The sequence below is a fragment of the Crotalus tigris genome, unplaced genomic scaffold (assembly GCF_016545835.1).
Source record: "Crotalus tigris isolate CLP2741 ecotype Arizona unplaced genomic scaffold, ASM1654583v1 scf7180000019434.231144, whole genome shotgun sequence".
Classification (NCBI taxonomy): Eukaryota; Metazoa; Chordata; class Lepidosauria; order Squamata; family Viperidae; genus Crotalus; species Crotalus tigris.
The window spans coordinates 34029-50472 of NW_024097537.1; the positions used below are offsets into that span (position 1 = coordinate 34029).

The 16444-nt window shown below is 37.7% G+C and overlaps 1 protein-coding gene across 1 annotated transcript in view; it reads right to left on the reverse strand.

Moving 5' to 3' along the window:
* Positions 1-16444, reverse strand: part of LOC120316625 (cell surface A33 antigen-like) — a 31288-nt gene that overhangs the window by 12261 nt on the left and 2583 nt on the right. Inside the window, exons 2-3 of the mRNA XM_039362412.1 lie at positions 2499-2659; positions 1006-1216 (exon numbers count right to left, since the gene is read on the reverse strand). Of these exons, the coding sequence (XP_039218346.1) occupies positions 1006-1216; positions 2499-2659 (372 nt within the window). The remainder of the gene's footprint in view (positions 1-1005; positions 1217-2498; positions 2660-16444) is intronic.

The following is a 16444-nucleotide window of genomic DNA, read 5'->3' on the forward strand; positions in this document are numbered from 1 at the left end:
TAGTCTTTAAATTTTAAGCCTACTAGTAATTCTAGTTCTTCAAATCCATTTATAAGAAATAATATTTTTTGTTAGAGAGATGCAATTTATCTTCCCTGTTTAGCTTGTTCATACAGACGTATGCTTATATAAAAATGGGGGAAATGCCACATTTTGATGACATTGCCCATGTTTCTAGAACAGTGATGGTGAACCTTTTAGAGACTGAGTGCCCAAACTGCAACTCATAACCCACTTATGTATAGTCGGGTGCCAGGTGAGCATGGTCCATTGGGTGGGTGTGGCCCATTGGATGGGTGTGGCCAATTGAGTGGGTGTGGCCAATTGGGCGGGCATGGGCCTTTGGGTGAGCATGGCTTCAGTGGTAATGGCAGATTGGGCGGGACTAAAAAGTTCAATCAATCAATTCCAACTTTGCAAGATCTTTTTTTTTCCCGTGAGAAGTTGAAATTGATTGATTGATTGAACCTTTTTTTTTGCACATGGCAGCAGAGGCCTAAAGTGAAAAGGTTTTATAAAACCCAGATTGGGGCGATGGCGCGCATGCCCACAGAGAGGGCTCTGCGTGCCACCTGTGTCACGCATGCCATAGGTTCGCCACCACAGTTCTAGAACATGTCTGAAATTCTTTCACCAGCACTTCCAGTTAAAAAGTGATTTAGCAAATGATGGGAAAGTCCTCTTCTGAGACATTGTACATTCTAGAAATCTTCACAAAAGACAAACTGGGTTCATCTGCCTTCTTGATTATTTCAATTAAATAGCAAAACTGGCTAAAACACTCAAGTGTCATCAGTACTGCTTCTCAAGTATTAGAATACAGTCTACACCCCTGCACTGTACAAAATTTTACAATATACACAACAGTGTGTGTCTATTATATTCCACACTGAATTATTGAAGAAAGTGTTTCAGACTAACTGCGGGCAGCGCTTCCTGTTTACTGTACATACTCTTGAATTAAAATATTTGGCTGGCAGTAATACAAAGGCGTGAATGCCTTACCAAGGACCAAAAGTTCTACGTCAACACTTCTTGAAGGGAATACATCTTTTATCTCGATTAAGCATTCATAAGTTCCATTGTCTTGCATGGTCACCTCATCAAGCGTAATTCTAGCATCACCATTTTTAAAATTGTTAGAGAATCTTACACGACCTTGGTAAGGTGTTAGATATTTTTCAGTACCATTAGACAGCTTCCTAGCAAATTCTCCCTAGATAAGAAAGAAGGGTACATGTTAGTGTAGCAGTGAGATTCCCACTGTTCTGCTAAAGCATAAACAAACACAGTGGGCACTGCTCTTGCTACCCTCTAGGCTTTTTGCCCTCTCAACTTATCTTTTTAAAAAAGTAATGATTATGGTGATATCGAACAAAATTTAAAAGTAAAATCTATTTATATTTCCCAGAAACCACAAGTAATTGTTAATGGAGATTTAACTAAACCATGTAAGATACAAAAAGGAATAAGGCAAGAGAGCCATTATCCTGTCTCTTACTTTAGTTCTTGAAATGTTGAATAGAGACATAAAACAAGAGAGCATCGTGGGCATAAAAATTAAAAAGAGATCACCAAAAGTTTTTGCAGATGGTTTGGGTATTGGTTCTGAAAGATCCTTAAAAGGGAATAGAATTATTAATGGATAAGTGAAAAGAATTTTGTGCATTGGCAAGTTTTAAGATTAGTAAACAGAAGGTGAAGATGTTAACAAAAGAACATCTCATCCTCTGCCATACCCTTCTCCTTTTGACTTCAATCTTTCCCCACATTTGGGGTCTTTTCCAATGAGCCCTCTCTTCTTACATGGCAGCCAAAGTATTTGAGCTTCAGCTTCAATATCTATCTTTCGAAAGAATAGTCAGGGTTGATTTCCTTTTGGATTGACTGATTTGATCTTCCTGCAGTCCAAGGGGGTCTCAAGAGTTTTTTCCAACACCACAATTTTAAATTCTTCAGCACTCATCCTTCCTTATGATCCAACTCCCACAGCCATACATTACTACTGGGAAAGCCATAGCTTATTACTCTAGACCAGGGGTAGGCAACCTTGGCTCTTTTATGACTCGTAGACTTCAACTGTTCTAGACATATAATTTTCAGGGATCAGGGATTCATGCCCACTGGTCAGTTATTTCAATTAATTATCATGTACTCTACATGGAATGAAGCTGGAACAGATTTTGGACAAGTCAACTACTGAAAAGAAGTAGTTGCCAGACCAGTGTTTAGCATGCACTTTAAAGAGGGTAACTCTGCAGACCTGAATCAACTGTATTGATTTCCAATTGTTTCTAAGCATTAACTGAGAACAGTCTTTGCTTTGTCAGCCTCTATGTAATATGATACTAGGTTATCTAAAATATACTTCCGCTTATAGGAACTTGCTTTAGTTATTAATAATGGTAAGAAAAGATTCTCAGAATCTTAAAACATTTACTGTATTTTCTCACTCAGACATCATACTTTCCCCACAAATGCATATGTATATATCTTACTGTAATGTTGTTTCCCAAAGACCTTCCTTTCCAAGAGATATGTTCTAGTGTCTCTGTAGAAGTAATTTTGAAGGTGCATGGTAGGGTGGCATTCTCTCCTCTTATCGCTTGCACTGCCTTTGAAGATCCTGATCCTGAAATGACTTGAACAGCTGCTACCACTGGCAAAGATATACACAGAGAGAAACAGAAAGGTCAGATATACCTCTATTATCATGACTGGAAAAACTGCTTTATAAATTTTGTATTCCTGAACACCTTCCCTCCAAAGCATTAAGAAAACAGGAAAAATGAACAGAAACAAAGTCTTTGAAGGAAAACCAGCTTTTGAATAGACACTACTATTAAAATACCCACTACAAAATTACCAACTAATTATACATCTAATTAAATCTACTTATTTAAAAGATTTTAAACATAATTCTGGGAGGCTCACAACAAAAAACAAAAACAAATAAAGCAAAAAATTAAAAACCCAGATGCCACAATAACCATCAACAGATACCATTATTTTACTTCAGTGATTGAGTAAAAACGCCAAGTCTTGATGTCCTTTTGGAAGACTAAACGGTGAGGGCCTCCTGGATTGTCCAGGCGATGGGAGTTCCACAAGATAGAGGCTCCCTCAGAAAAGGCAGGTTTCTAGATCCTGCCATAGGCCAGCATTTCAGGAAAGGTACCTGAAGTGTACTACCTTATCCAATCTGATGGGATGGGCAGATCCTATCAGGAAGAGGCAAAACCCCACAAATAACTTTGTCCCATGAAAGACAGCAACTTGAATTACACCTGGAAGAAAACTGGAAACCTGTGTAGCCCTTGTAATATAATGTAATGTGGGACAATCTGGGAACATATCAGCCTTCCCAGGTGGCTCAGACAGGAAACAGACCAGATGAGCTAATTCTATTTATTGTAACACTACATTAACGGAATCTTGCAAGTCTCTTTTAACTTCCTGATAACTTAGGAAGGATCATTCCTGAGCTTCTTTATGCAACTACAGGCTTTCTAGTACATCTGATGTTTCCAAGGCAGTATCTCTCCCCCACCCCCATCTCCCAAGATCATTCCCACATTCCATTACAGAGCGCTGTGCGCTATATGCAGCATTGTATTCTGAGATAGGTGATGTTCAAGGGAACACCCATGTACAGTGCATTGCAATAAATGAAATGGGACATGATCAAGGTGTGACTGGTTGTGAGCAAGGCAAGAAAAGGTACAATTGGCACACAAGATGAATCTGTGGAGAGCTTCCTTTAGCCACAAGTGTTACTTACTCTTCAAGCAGGAGTTATCCAGGAAGACCCCCTAATCGTTTATCATCTCAGTCCAGGAGAGTGGAATCTCATCCAGAATCAAAGATGACACATCCCCAGATGCTGGGGGGCCCAATTCCTAAAACCACTCCCTCTTGCCAGGGTTGAATTGAAGTTATCCAGAGCCTCACAGCCTCCATCAACTCTCTGGTTTGGAGACGGCATGTACTGCATTTCTGTCTATCATTAGTCTACAGATGATATTGTACTGCATGCCATTGAATGACATCACCTAGTGGTTTCATGTAGATCAGTATATCCCTGCCTTGGCAATTTCAAGAAGTATTAACTTTAAATCCCAGAATTCCATAGCCAGTATAGTTATTGTTGAGAATTCTGGGCATTGAGATCCATACACTTGGAATTTGCCAACGTTGGGAAACAGTGGTGTACATGTTAAAGAGACGAGATGAAAGACCGATCAGTGCAGGGGCCTAGGATTCAACCTCCTCCCCACCACAACACCAACTGGGACTGGCCATAGGAGAGGAGGAGGACCACCACAATACAGTGCCTTTGTATTGATATCTGAAGCAGGTCCAGAACAATACCATGATCGATAGAATTAAAAGCCACTGGGAAACCCAGAAGACCCAGGATAGTTGCGCCATTCCCTGTCTTGAGCTCTCTAAAGATCATCTTCAAGCATGACTAATTATTTCAATACTGTATGCCAGTTTGAACCCACATTTGGGATAATCTGTTTAATCTAAGGCCACTGAAGTTGAGTAGCAATCACTTTCTCAATACCCTTATCACAAAGGAGAGGTTCAAGATAGAACAAAAGTTGTCTAACATAGCTAGATTGAAGGATAGTTTCTTCGGAAGAGAAGAGTACTGCTTCCTTCAAGGCAAGTAGTACAATTCCCCTACCCCTAAGAGAGGTCTTAACCATACATTTGACCTAGCCACATGCCACCTCCTGGAAGGCCCTAGCTAACCAAAGGTCATTGGTCCAGAACATAGATGGCAAAGCTCACATCCACAACGACTTTGCCCATTTCCTCAGGATCAAGCAATTCAAACTTCTTCCAGATAATAAGAGGAAATATGTCTTGGTGACTTCCAAAAGATCTGACCAGTTAGAATCTAATTCTGGTAGATTCTAAGAATATTCCTTACAACCAGTAGTGGGATTCAGCCATTTAGCACCAGTTTGGCAGAACCAGTAGCTAATTTTTTTGTTGTCCAGGCCCAGAAGCGGCATCCACACAGAGAACCGGTTGTTCACATATTTGGATCCCATCACCGCTTATAACAGCCCTGCAGAGCTTATCAAGGATTATTCAATTCTTTATATGTTACCTTTTCTTCAAGATCTTACCTCACTAATCTAGCAAATGCTTTGCATGTAGAAAATCCCATGTTCAACCTCAATAGGTGGACTAATTCATTTTGTGTGAAAGTTTTTTAGATGGCAGCAAAATCTTAGTACAATCAACAAGAGATATTAACAATATATTTGAACCATTAACAACAACAACGGAACAAGCCAAAAATAATTCAGAAAAAAAAGAGAATAAAAAAACTGGATTAAACAGTAATTCTTATTTCATAAGTGTAACTGATTTGATATTATGAATAAATTCAAAATATCTAAACAAACCTTAACTGACAGAAGACCCCATTTAGAATAAAAAGGTTCTTTTCAAAAATAAAAAAGGAAAAAGATTTGTCTTCAAGAGATACAGTGAGGGAAAAAATTATTTGATCCCCTGCTGATTTTGTACATTTGCCCACTGACAAGGAAATGATCAGTCTATAATTTTAATGGTAGGTTTATTTTAACAGAGAGAGACAGAATAACAACAAAAAAATCTAGAAAAATGCATTTCAAAAAAGTTATAAGTTGATTTGCATTTTAATGAGTGAAATAAATATTTGATCCCCTATCAATCAGCAAGATTTCTGGCTCCCAGGTGTCTTTTATACAGGTAATGAGCTGAGATTAGGAGCACTATCTTAAAGAGAGTGCTCCTAATCTCAGCCTGTTACCTGTATAAAAGACACCTGTCCACAGAAGCAATCAATCAGATTCCAAACTCTCCACCATGACCAAGACCCAAAGAGCTGCCCAAGGATGTCAGGGACAAGATTGTAGACCTACACAAGACTGGAATGGGCTACAACACCATCACCAAGCAGCTTGGTGAGATGGTGACAGCAGTTGGTGTGATTATTCGCAAATGGAAGAAAATAACTGTCAATCTCCCTCGGTCTGGGGCTCCATGCAAGATCTTATCTCGTGGAGCTTCAATGATCATGAGAATGGTGAGGAATCAGCCCAGAACTACACAGGAGGATCTTCTCAATGATCTCAAGGCAGCTGGGACCATAGTCATCAAGAAAACAATCGGTAACACACTAAGCCGTGAAGGACTGAAATCCTACAGCGCCCCTAAGGTCACCCTGCTCAAGAAAGCACATGTACAGGCCTGTATGAAGTTTGCCAATGAATATCTGAATGATTCAGAGAACTGGGTGAAAGTGTTGTGGTCAGATGAGATCAAAATCGAGCTCTTTGTCATTAACTCAACTTGCTGTGTTTGGAGGAGGAGGAATGCTGCCTATGACCCCAAGAACCATCAAGCATGGAAGTGGAAACATGCTTTGAGGATGTTCTTCTACTAAGGGGACAACTTCACCGCATCATATAAGGAACTGTTGCTGGAATTGGGCATGTCTAGTTTAATGAAGAGAAGGACTAAGGGTGACATGATAAAAGTGTTCCAATATCTCAGGGATTGCCACAAAGAAGAGGAAGTCAAGCTATTCTCCAAACCAACTGAAGGCAGGACAAGAAGCAACGGATGGAAACTAATCAAAGAGAGAAGCAACCTAGAACTAAGGAGAAACTTCCTGACAGTGAGAACAATTAATTAGTGGAACAGCCTGCCTCCAGAAGCGGTGAATGCTCCAACACTGGAAGTTTTTAAGAAGAGACTTGACAGCCATTTGTCTGAAATGGTATAGTGTTTCCTGCCTGAGCAGGGGGTTGGACTAGATGGCCTCCAAGATCCCTTCCAACGATGATGGTGGTGGTGGTGGTGGTGGTGGTGGTGGACAGGGCCATGTACCATCAAATTTGAGTGAGAATCTCCTTCCCTCAGCCAGGGTATTGAAAATGAGTCGTTGATGGTTATTCCATCATGACAATGACCCCAAACACATGGCCAAGCAACAAAGGAGAGGCCAAGAAGAAGCACATTAAAATCCTGGAGTGGTCTAGCCAGTCTCCAGACCTTAATGCCATAGAAAATCTGTGGAGGGAGCTGAAGGTTCGAGCTGCCAAACATCAGCTTTGAAACCTTAATGACTTGGAAAGGATCTGCAAAGAGGAGTGTGACAAAATCCCTCCTGACATGTGTGGAAAAGTGGTGGCCAACTACAAGAAATGTCTGACCTCTGTGATTGCCAACAAGGGTTTTGCCACCAAGTACTAAGTCATGTTTTGTGAAGGGGTCAAATACTTATTTCACTCATTAAAATGCAAATCAATTTATAACTTTTTTGAAATGCATTTTTCTGGATTTTTTTGTTGTTATTCTGTCTCTCACTGTTAAAATAAACCTACCATTAAAATTATAAACTGATCATTTCTTTGTCACTGGGCAAATGTACAAAATCAGCAGGGGATCAATTTTTTTTTTCCTCACTGTATGTTCAAAGGATTATGTTAATTTTTTAGAATGTGGGATTTGGAATATAGAAATTCAGAATGATATACAGAGATTATTACAGTTTCAAACTGAACAAGGGGGAAATTCCTTATTGAAATTGCAAAGGGAGATATTTTGATTCTTGGCGGTATGGATTTTTTTTCCCCTCCATTCTCTATTATTTCTGTTTCTCTATTTTCTGGGGCTGCAGGGGGAGCACAAATTAGGCTTACGGTATATGAAAAGAATTTTTAAAAAATCCAAAAATAATGTTTTAGGCTTTCTCTCCCACAAACCTTGAGACATAAATATCCTTAAAAGAAAGAATATATCTCTGGCTTGAAGTAGAGACTGAATGGTCTGTTATGAATGCTAGAAGATACTAAATTCAACTGCCACTTGAATTAAAAGCTTCTTCCAAACCTATTTAACTTGGAACGTTTCTTTATTCACAGGACTGAATTCCAGTGAAGTATTTATGAGAGGATGACATCCCCAAGATCGGATGTTTTTTCTGCAACAGGCTATAAGACTTTTAAAGAAATTCTGATAAAACCACTTTTGTTTCTTTTTCTTTATAATGTTGTTATAAGATATATGTAATATATTATTTCAACACAGTGGCGTTTATTGTGTTGACTAGAGATTATTAACATTCTAATGTTTAGATAACTTAAACTATTAAACATGGGGGACAGGGAGGGAAGGTATTGTACAGTGTCAACTGTGAATATTTATCATTATAAATATAAAATTAATATTAATAAGCGTAAGGTTATTTAGGTTTTATATCCAAAGCTGAATACTATATATAACATTAAGAAGAAGCTGCAAATTACATTAAAATATTTGTTGTTCGATAATAGTTTTTGTCCTAAGCTGATTACTTAATGCAAAAGTCTCCGTGTTATTATTTTTGCAGGTTGAGGGGGAAAAAAAGAAAATAGATGAAGCAAAATAGGCATCAACAACTGAAAATAAACAAGGAGGAGGGGGCTATTTGGTTTCTAATTTCCCCCCTTTTGTGCTTCTGGGTCAACAAATGTGGGTCAACAGGAGTGCAGGGAGGTTGGGGGAAGGAGGATACAGTTCAGTAAAAGCACAGGGAAGCTAGCAGAGTGACTTGGGAGCTCTCCTGAGGGCTACCACACTGAGTTTGCTTGTGGGAAGTCAGCAGGAAAGTTGCAAATGGCGATCATGTGATCATGGGGAGTTGCAACCATGATAGTGAGCCAGTTGCCAAACTCCTGAATCACATGACCTCAGGGGTGTTGCAATTGTTGATAATTGGAGGAATGGATGGAAGTACCAAACATGTCACAACTTTGAATGATCACTGAACAAATGGACAGTAAGTAAGGGCTTCCTGTGTATTTAGTAAGAAAATTGTGGATTCATTTCAAATTTTGTTTCTAAAATATTCTTCTTTGCACTAAATAAAACTCTCCAGTACTTTAAAGGGTTTTTTTTTTTTTTACATGTCCACCACATGTGGTAAAATGTTACTTCTCTTTCATGGCAACATTTATTACCACTTATTACAACCAACAGAAGAGAATATTTGAAGTACAGTGTTGAACTATGGAGTTCTTGGTGCTCTCCACAGTTACAGAGGCTATTATAATAATGGGTCTGTAAGGACCCATCCCACTTTGCATCTTAAGAAGACAGAACTTTTGGAATAGTTCTTCCAACAGGCATCCTTTATTAAGAGAAAATGGTTGCAGGCGTTCTAGACAGGACTTGGGGTCCAAGCTCTCCCATTCAAGGTTTTAAGGGGTTCCCCAGTAGCCCCACCCAATCACCCCCTTTTCCTTACTGCCGGCTGGATGGAGACTTCAGAGAGGAGTACATGAAAGGTAATAGCCCCATTGTTATGGTTAGTCCTTTTGGTGATATCCACATCCAGTCCCTTTGAAGTGTACTGAAGGAAGTGAGGGCCATAAAGCCCCTTTGTTCACACCCTTCCCTTCATCGTATGACAGAATCCAGAGAAGGCAGAAATGGGGTTTTCTATAGTTGATAACTAGAGATGAAATATAATTGGATTCTGACAGGGTCACTATCTTTGGTGATGTTTAATGCCTGTTTTAACTGAATAGTTTTTGTTCTAAAAATATTTAATTGGGTGTAATAGATTGGTTTGTGATATCTATATATCAAAAGTACCAACATAGATATCACAAACCAATCTATTACACCCAATTAAAGGGTTATCATTTCTAGTAAGGTTTAATAATTTTTAAATTTTTTGCAATGTTTAATTTTTAATTGAGATTAGATTTTGATTATTGTAGGGAGGCACTGGGGAATAGGTTTTAAATAGAAGTGGGTATATATCAGTGGTGGGATTCAGCCAGTTCGCACCACTTCAGCAGAACAGGTAACTAATTTTTTGTTGCCCAGGCCCAGAATGGACTTCTGGAAGCGGCATCCACATAGAGAACCAGTTGTTCACATATTTGAATCCCACCACTGGTATATATATTTATTTATAAAAATTATTTGCTTCTATTTCAAGAGATTGTGGTAAGTTATTAATGTGGACTAAGTCATCATGGCTCCTTCCATTAATCAAATGCTTGTTTGGTTACATACAAATATCAACACTGGTGAGATGAACAAGAGGTGCCCATGCAGTTTTGAGAACATTTCTAATGTCTTTATCATACATTTATTCTTATGATTTTTGCTCCTGTCACACCTCACATTAGAAAAAAATGTGTATTTATTTTCAAGTTCTTCCCAGTTGTCACAATTTTAAACAGCTTCTAAGTTCAGACTTGTGGCTCTTAACAGCTCTAGTTAAAAAGCCCTGGGAAGCTATTCCATTGTTACTTTCTTAATGAAAGTGGCAAGGATAAATATTGAAACAAATAATAGGAATAGTGGGAGGATTATGGAAAAAAAAGAATTATGAGGTGACAGTAAAATTCCATGAATTCCATGAAATTTTATCACTGGAAATACCATAGATGTACAGTGATCTGTTCATAAGGTACCATATACATGGTACAGAATAAAAGATAAAACAGAGGGGGAAAAAACCTGATTTCATGAGTATTTTTTTTCTGTATTCATTCAGTGCAATAAAACATGTTCTCACTCACAAAAGAGGTGATCAAAGTCCTCTGTTAGTTATGCCTTTATTGGCGCCACTCCTTATCAATGCATAATGCAATTACATATTTTACAATGCTGGTTTCACCCACTTTACCTTTATAAAATTTCCTGACAACTAGAGTAATCAGGTAATGGAAATATTAAATTTAAGAGATTTTAAAAATCTCAGATAGACCCATCAACCTTGGGGGTATTCTGTATTGACTACTTTGCAGAACCCTGATCTACGTAGATTGCAATGTACCCTATACATTGTAGCAAATTTCCTAATGTTTCGAGGTATCTGTGTAATTTTCTACACAGTCATTAGATCTGAATTCAGTGCCAGCAAGCAGGCTTGTTGTCAGCAGGCAGGCTTTTTCATGCCTAGGCAACTTTTGATCAACAGGAAGCCCACAAGGTTTTCTTTTGTGTTGTGTATATCACAATTGTCTGAGATAAGTCAATTTTTTGAAGAAACATTATATAGCTGGTTTCAGATCATAAAGCTAACATTCCAAGAGAATGGAAGACAGCCTAACCGTTTGGAGGAAGTGGGAAAAAAAATACCCAGAAATTTATATTTGTTTAAGGGGAGGGGAAGGAATATTGGAAGGTGACAGTCATATACTTGCTAAACCATCTGAAAATGGTCACCAAATTAATCTGAGAGTCTCTTAAACTTCTCACATCTCCAAAGGTTTAATCAAATAAAAGATATGGGACTTTAAGATTAAGAATATTCATATTCTAAGATGCCTCTATTGCAGTGGTACTCAACCTGTGGGTCGGGACCCCATTTGGGGTCGAATGACCATTTCACGGGGGTCGCCAAACAACGCAGTCCACCATTTTTTCCCCTTTTCCTTAGCTGTGCTACTCCCTTTTATTCTATTGGCTTTTGAAAGCCAATAGAGTAGACTCTCTTGAATAGAGTCTAATTCTATTGGCTTTCAAAAGCCAATAGGAATTGTCCAGGCTGTCTCTGCCCTGCTGAGCCCACCAAAAGTCCCATTCTGCAAACGGTGCTGTACCAGTTTAGTAGTCCTCGACTTACGACCGGTTGGGGGTTGCGGAATTAAAAAGGTTGAGAACCACTGCTCTATTGTCTCCTAAGAATCTTATATTTCCTTATTTTTTTTTCTTTTCCCCAAAGCTTCACAAATGGAGTCTGCAAGTTAAAAGTTTGCAGAAATATGGGGACTACCCCCTCTCCCCCTATTGAACAAGTAAGGACTGGTTTTTAGTCTGATTACAGGTCGGCAACCTGCGGCTCCGGAGCCACATGTGGCTCTTTGAGCCTTCCCCTGCGGCTCCCAGCCTCCTCTGCCATTTGCAGAGAGAGACAGAGACAAAGAGAGGCACTTGCGCTTCCCTGCTTCTCTCTCTCTCTCTCTCTCTCTCTCTCTCTCTCTCTCCCTCTGTGTGTTTGTGTGTGTGTGTGTTTGTGTGTAAAAAAGAGAGTGGACTCACAGTGTTCTCCGAGGAGCTGAAAAGCTTATTGGGCTGAGCTCCTCCCTTTGCTGCGTCTCTGCAGGAAGCAGGAAGGGCAGGACAGAGCTAGCTAGCCCAGCTATGCTGACTCAGGAATTCTGGGAGTTGAAGTCCATGAGTCATAAAAGAGCCAAGGTTGCCTACCCCTGAGTTTGTTGGAGAACAGCTTGAAACCAGCTTGCCTGGTAAGCAGAAGATCAGAGAGAGGGAGACAGAGGGGGGGGAGAGAGAGACAGAGGGAGAGAAAAAGAGAGAGAGAGAGGGAGAGAAAGAGAGAGACACAAAGAGAGAGAGAGAGACCCTTCTGACATCTAAAATGAAGATAATACTGCATATATCCTTTTTTACCTTTATTACACACACACACACACACACACACACACACACTTATAATAAAGGTAAAAAAGGATATATGCAGTGTTAGCTTCATTTTAGATATCAAAAGGGTTTGCGGCTCCCAGTGTTTTGTTTTTGGTGGGAAACGGGTCCAAGTGGCTCTTTGATTGTTTTGGGTTGCCTACCCCTGGTCTGGATACATATACAATATTTATAATTTAGACCAAGTATTCTATTGGATACAAATTTAAAATAGCTTGTAATAAGTGGGACTCTCCGTTCTCTGGGAACCGGCCAATCACAGTTCTTGCTCTATCACTAGACTTGGTCCTACAGTATGTCATACAAAATTATGGTTTGTTTAGACACAGTTTACTAAACATTTGGATGGGTTCACAGAATTCGCTAAACCACAGTTTATATGCCATATAATGGCTTGATTCACATACGATACTGAATCAAAGCTAAGTAAGCTGCATACAGCATATGCGAATTTAACAATAGTAAATTCAATCTAGGTTCAGTACACACACACACAAACATACTCATTGAACAAGTAAGGACTGAGATAACCAAAGCCGTGCCAAACAAGAGAAGATGCAGGAGGCCAAATTCTGATTCCTCCAGAAAAAGAAGCTGTTATACTGTATATCAGAGACTCTAACTGTCAGTTGGCCCATTATGATCTACTATGATTATTTGTTTATTTATTTGCTGAAATGTTACAGATTAGATATTATATTATTAGATTTTTAAGTGGAAACTATAAAATGTTAGAAAAGAAAATAATATACAATTCTCAGCCAGCATACATAGCATTTTATATTTTTCACATATAATATTTTGGATCATTTGTGACATATCATACAGGAAATATATATTTGAAGCCAAAGTACTCAAATATGCAAGCACTTCTGGTTGTATAATTTAACTTTCCCAAAGACAAATACCTACTTCATCATCAGTGAAATCATTCTTCCTCTATCCTTCACAAAACTTGGCAGCTACTACAAATTTCAACATCAGGAGGAAAAGAGTCATCTGAATGATACATAGACCATTTTTGAACCCCTGACCTTGGACTTGACATTAACTTCTGACCTTGGACTTAATATTGTTACAGAATTGAGAGAGAAATCATTCCATGTGATACTTGAAACTTCTTTTCATCTGGAACCTGGGACTTAACAAATTTTAAACCCTTACTAAGAAAAGCATAAAGTTTATATGCTGAATATCTGTTCTTGCTACACTGTTTTTTTTCCTTACTGAAAGTAATTGATATTTATCCCATCCCCAAGTTGCATGTTTACCTTGGACAGAACCAATATAAGTATTTCTGTAATCAAATATTCATTGGAAGACTTCTAAAATGAGGCACAAATGATTGCCAATTCTGTAAAAGGTTATACTTCAATACATGGTCAAATACACATTAGCTTTTATTGATCATGTTTCATACTGTATGTTTATGTTCTGCAATTAGTTGCTCCATGTCAAGTTGTGTGGGGTTCCTATACATATACAGGCAATACGAGTGCAGGACTTTGCATTTAAATATAATGAAATAATGTAATTACAGCAGCTAGAGTATAGTTTTCACTGAGTCCCCTAAATATGTAAATATAAGTAGCTGATCGTATATAAAGTATTCAAGACAGCCAAGATACAACTCAAGAAATAATCATACTGAATGAGTATTTAAGGTTTCTAATTTAGCAGAAATGGCTAAAATTTCTGCTTATTTAAAGGACCATTCACAAGAGAGATATGTTATTGTATGGAGAAGATGGATAGAATATGTTCAGAAGAAATATGGAACTACAAAGTTTCATTTATTTTATGAGTAATAGATTTGTTAAAAAAATTATGATGTTAAAGTTTGAAGAGAGTTAAGGGTTAGTATGATTTTGGTTATTGTATAATTAGTAAATTTAAATAGATTATGTTTAATATGTTTGTATAATCCTGTACTTGGCTCTGGGAAGTCGGGGTGGAGGAAGGGGGGTGGGGGGATGGGTTGACGGTTAAATAGCTCAGATAAGTAGAAATAGTTTCATTGTTTATAATATTATGTTTTATTTTGGAGAGAGGAATTGCTCGGGCATTTCTCCTGGACTGCATCCGGAATGAGAAGATAGGAGGAAGGGGAGAAGTAAGTAGGAAGGTTGAGGAGAAGGAGGAGAGGGGGAGAGTGAAGAAGAAGAGGGAAAGAGGGAAGTGAGAGAAGAGGTTAGAAGGTGGATGCGGTTTGGAGGGAAATGGGTGAGCAATACCGAAAATGTGTATAAATTTATTTTACTCTTTATCTGAAGTATTTTTTATGATGTAATGTAAAATTGAAAATAAAAAAATTTTACAAAAAAAAAGAAAAAGAAATAATCATACTAACTAGACAGCAAATTGTTACATTTTAAAATTTGCTGAGATTTTTTGACCAATGTGATTTGGTTGTAAAATAACATTTCAAACTGTTATTTGTATTTAAAGAAAAAATATAAAGATAGCAACATACTTGTTCCTATAGTCCCCTAAAACAGAAAAATCTGCAACCTTAACCTAGCAAACAGTTCCCCTGCATATATTTGTATCACATGGGCATTTTTCATATTATAGTCTCCAAATATTACCCAATCATCTATATGGGGCAGTTTTAAAAAGCAAACACATCTCTAATGGTCTCTTTGTACAGTTGTCATGTGTAATGTGTTTCCCACATTCTTTAGTTTGGACGGTAATGTTTGTATTTTGATTAGGTAATATTAGACCAATCTGTGAAAGTTCCAGTTCTCCCTCTTTCATCTTAGCAAAATGAGTATGTGTGCCTGCACAACTAGCCATTGGCAAATACCATTTTTAAAAAAACTTGGGAGACTACTGAGGACAGAGCGGGCACTTGTACTGAAACTTCTTAAGAGTAAATAGTTTCCTTTCCTACAGACACCAGCAGCATGTCTATCTACTATAAATAAAACAGTAATAATGTAATATTACTTTGTAATATTTATATTACAAACAATGCTGTACCTTTGTAATAAGTGCACCTGCCTGGACAAAATGGCATGAAAGGATATAATCTTTGGACTTTGCATTTAAAAAGGCAGAGAAGTAAAATCACTTTAGTCTAATACACCCATACTAGTACACTACTAGTATTGTTATATAAAGGCAAAAAATAAACCCAAGGACTTGCAAAGCTATGGGAAAAGCTGGAGGCTTAGGGAAAGTGCAATCCATTTGCAAGATCTTCCGCACTTTTACACTTCATCTAGCAAAAGACTTATCTTAAGAATGAGAGTTTTGTGGTATGGAAAAAATAAAATACATAAATACTTCCAAAACCACTACATTAGAAATGCATTGTTATTAACTTGAGAAAAAATAAAATGTAAAATTTATTTGAAAATTCCAGGATGGCTTTCAACAATGGAAGCATTCGTACATCCAAATATAGTCAGTCTCGATAAAATATGGACATACAAAGATATTCTAAATTCTGAAGGGAATCCAGGCAAGAGATGGAGAATCAGGGCATCGATTTAACATGGTGGTCACATTTACAAATACAAGTCAGAAATGATAAAGATATTAAACAGTATGAATTTTACAAAGAACAAACTATGTTTGATCAGACATTATTAACTTCTGATGAAAAGTTAATGAAAAAATATACAATTTCTTATTAAATTTCAAAATGGAAGATGAACAAGTAAAAGAGACAATGATAGTATGGGCAAAGAATTTTGGATATAATATAGACTTAGAAAAGTGGCAAAGTTTCTGGGAAAGAAACTATAAATTGAAATGTCAGCTTCATACAAAGAAAATTTATATAAAATGTTTTATAGTTGGCATTTGCCACCAACAAGATTAGCAAAAATGTTTAAAAACATGTAAGAGAAATGTTGGAAATGTAAACACAAACCAGGAACTTATTATCATATGTGGTGGACATGTGTTAAAGCAAGGAGATATTGGACAATAATCCACACTCGGTTAGAAAAAATGTTAGAGAAACACATAGAGTATAAAC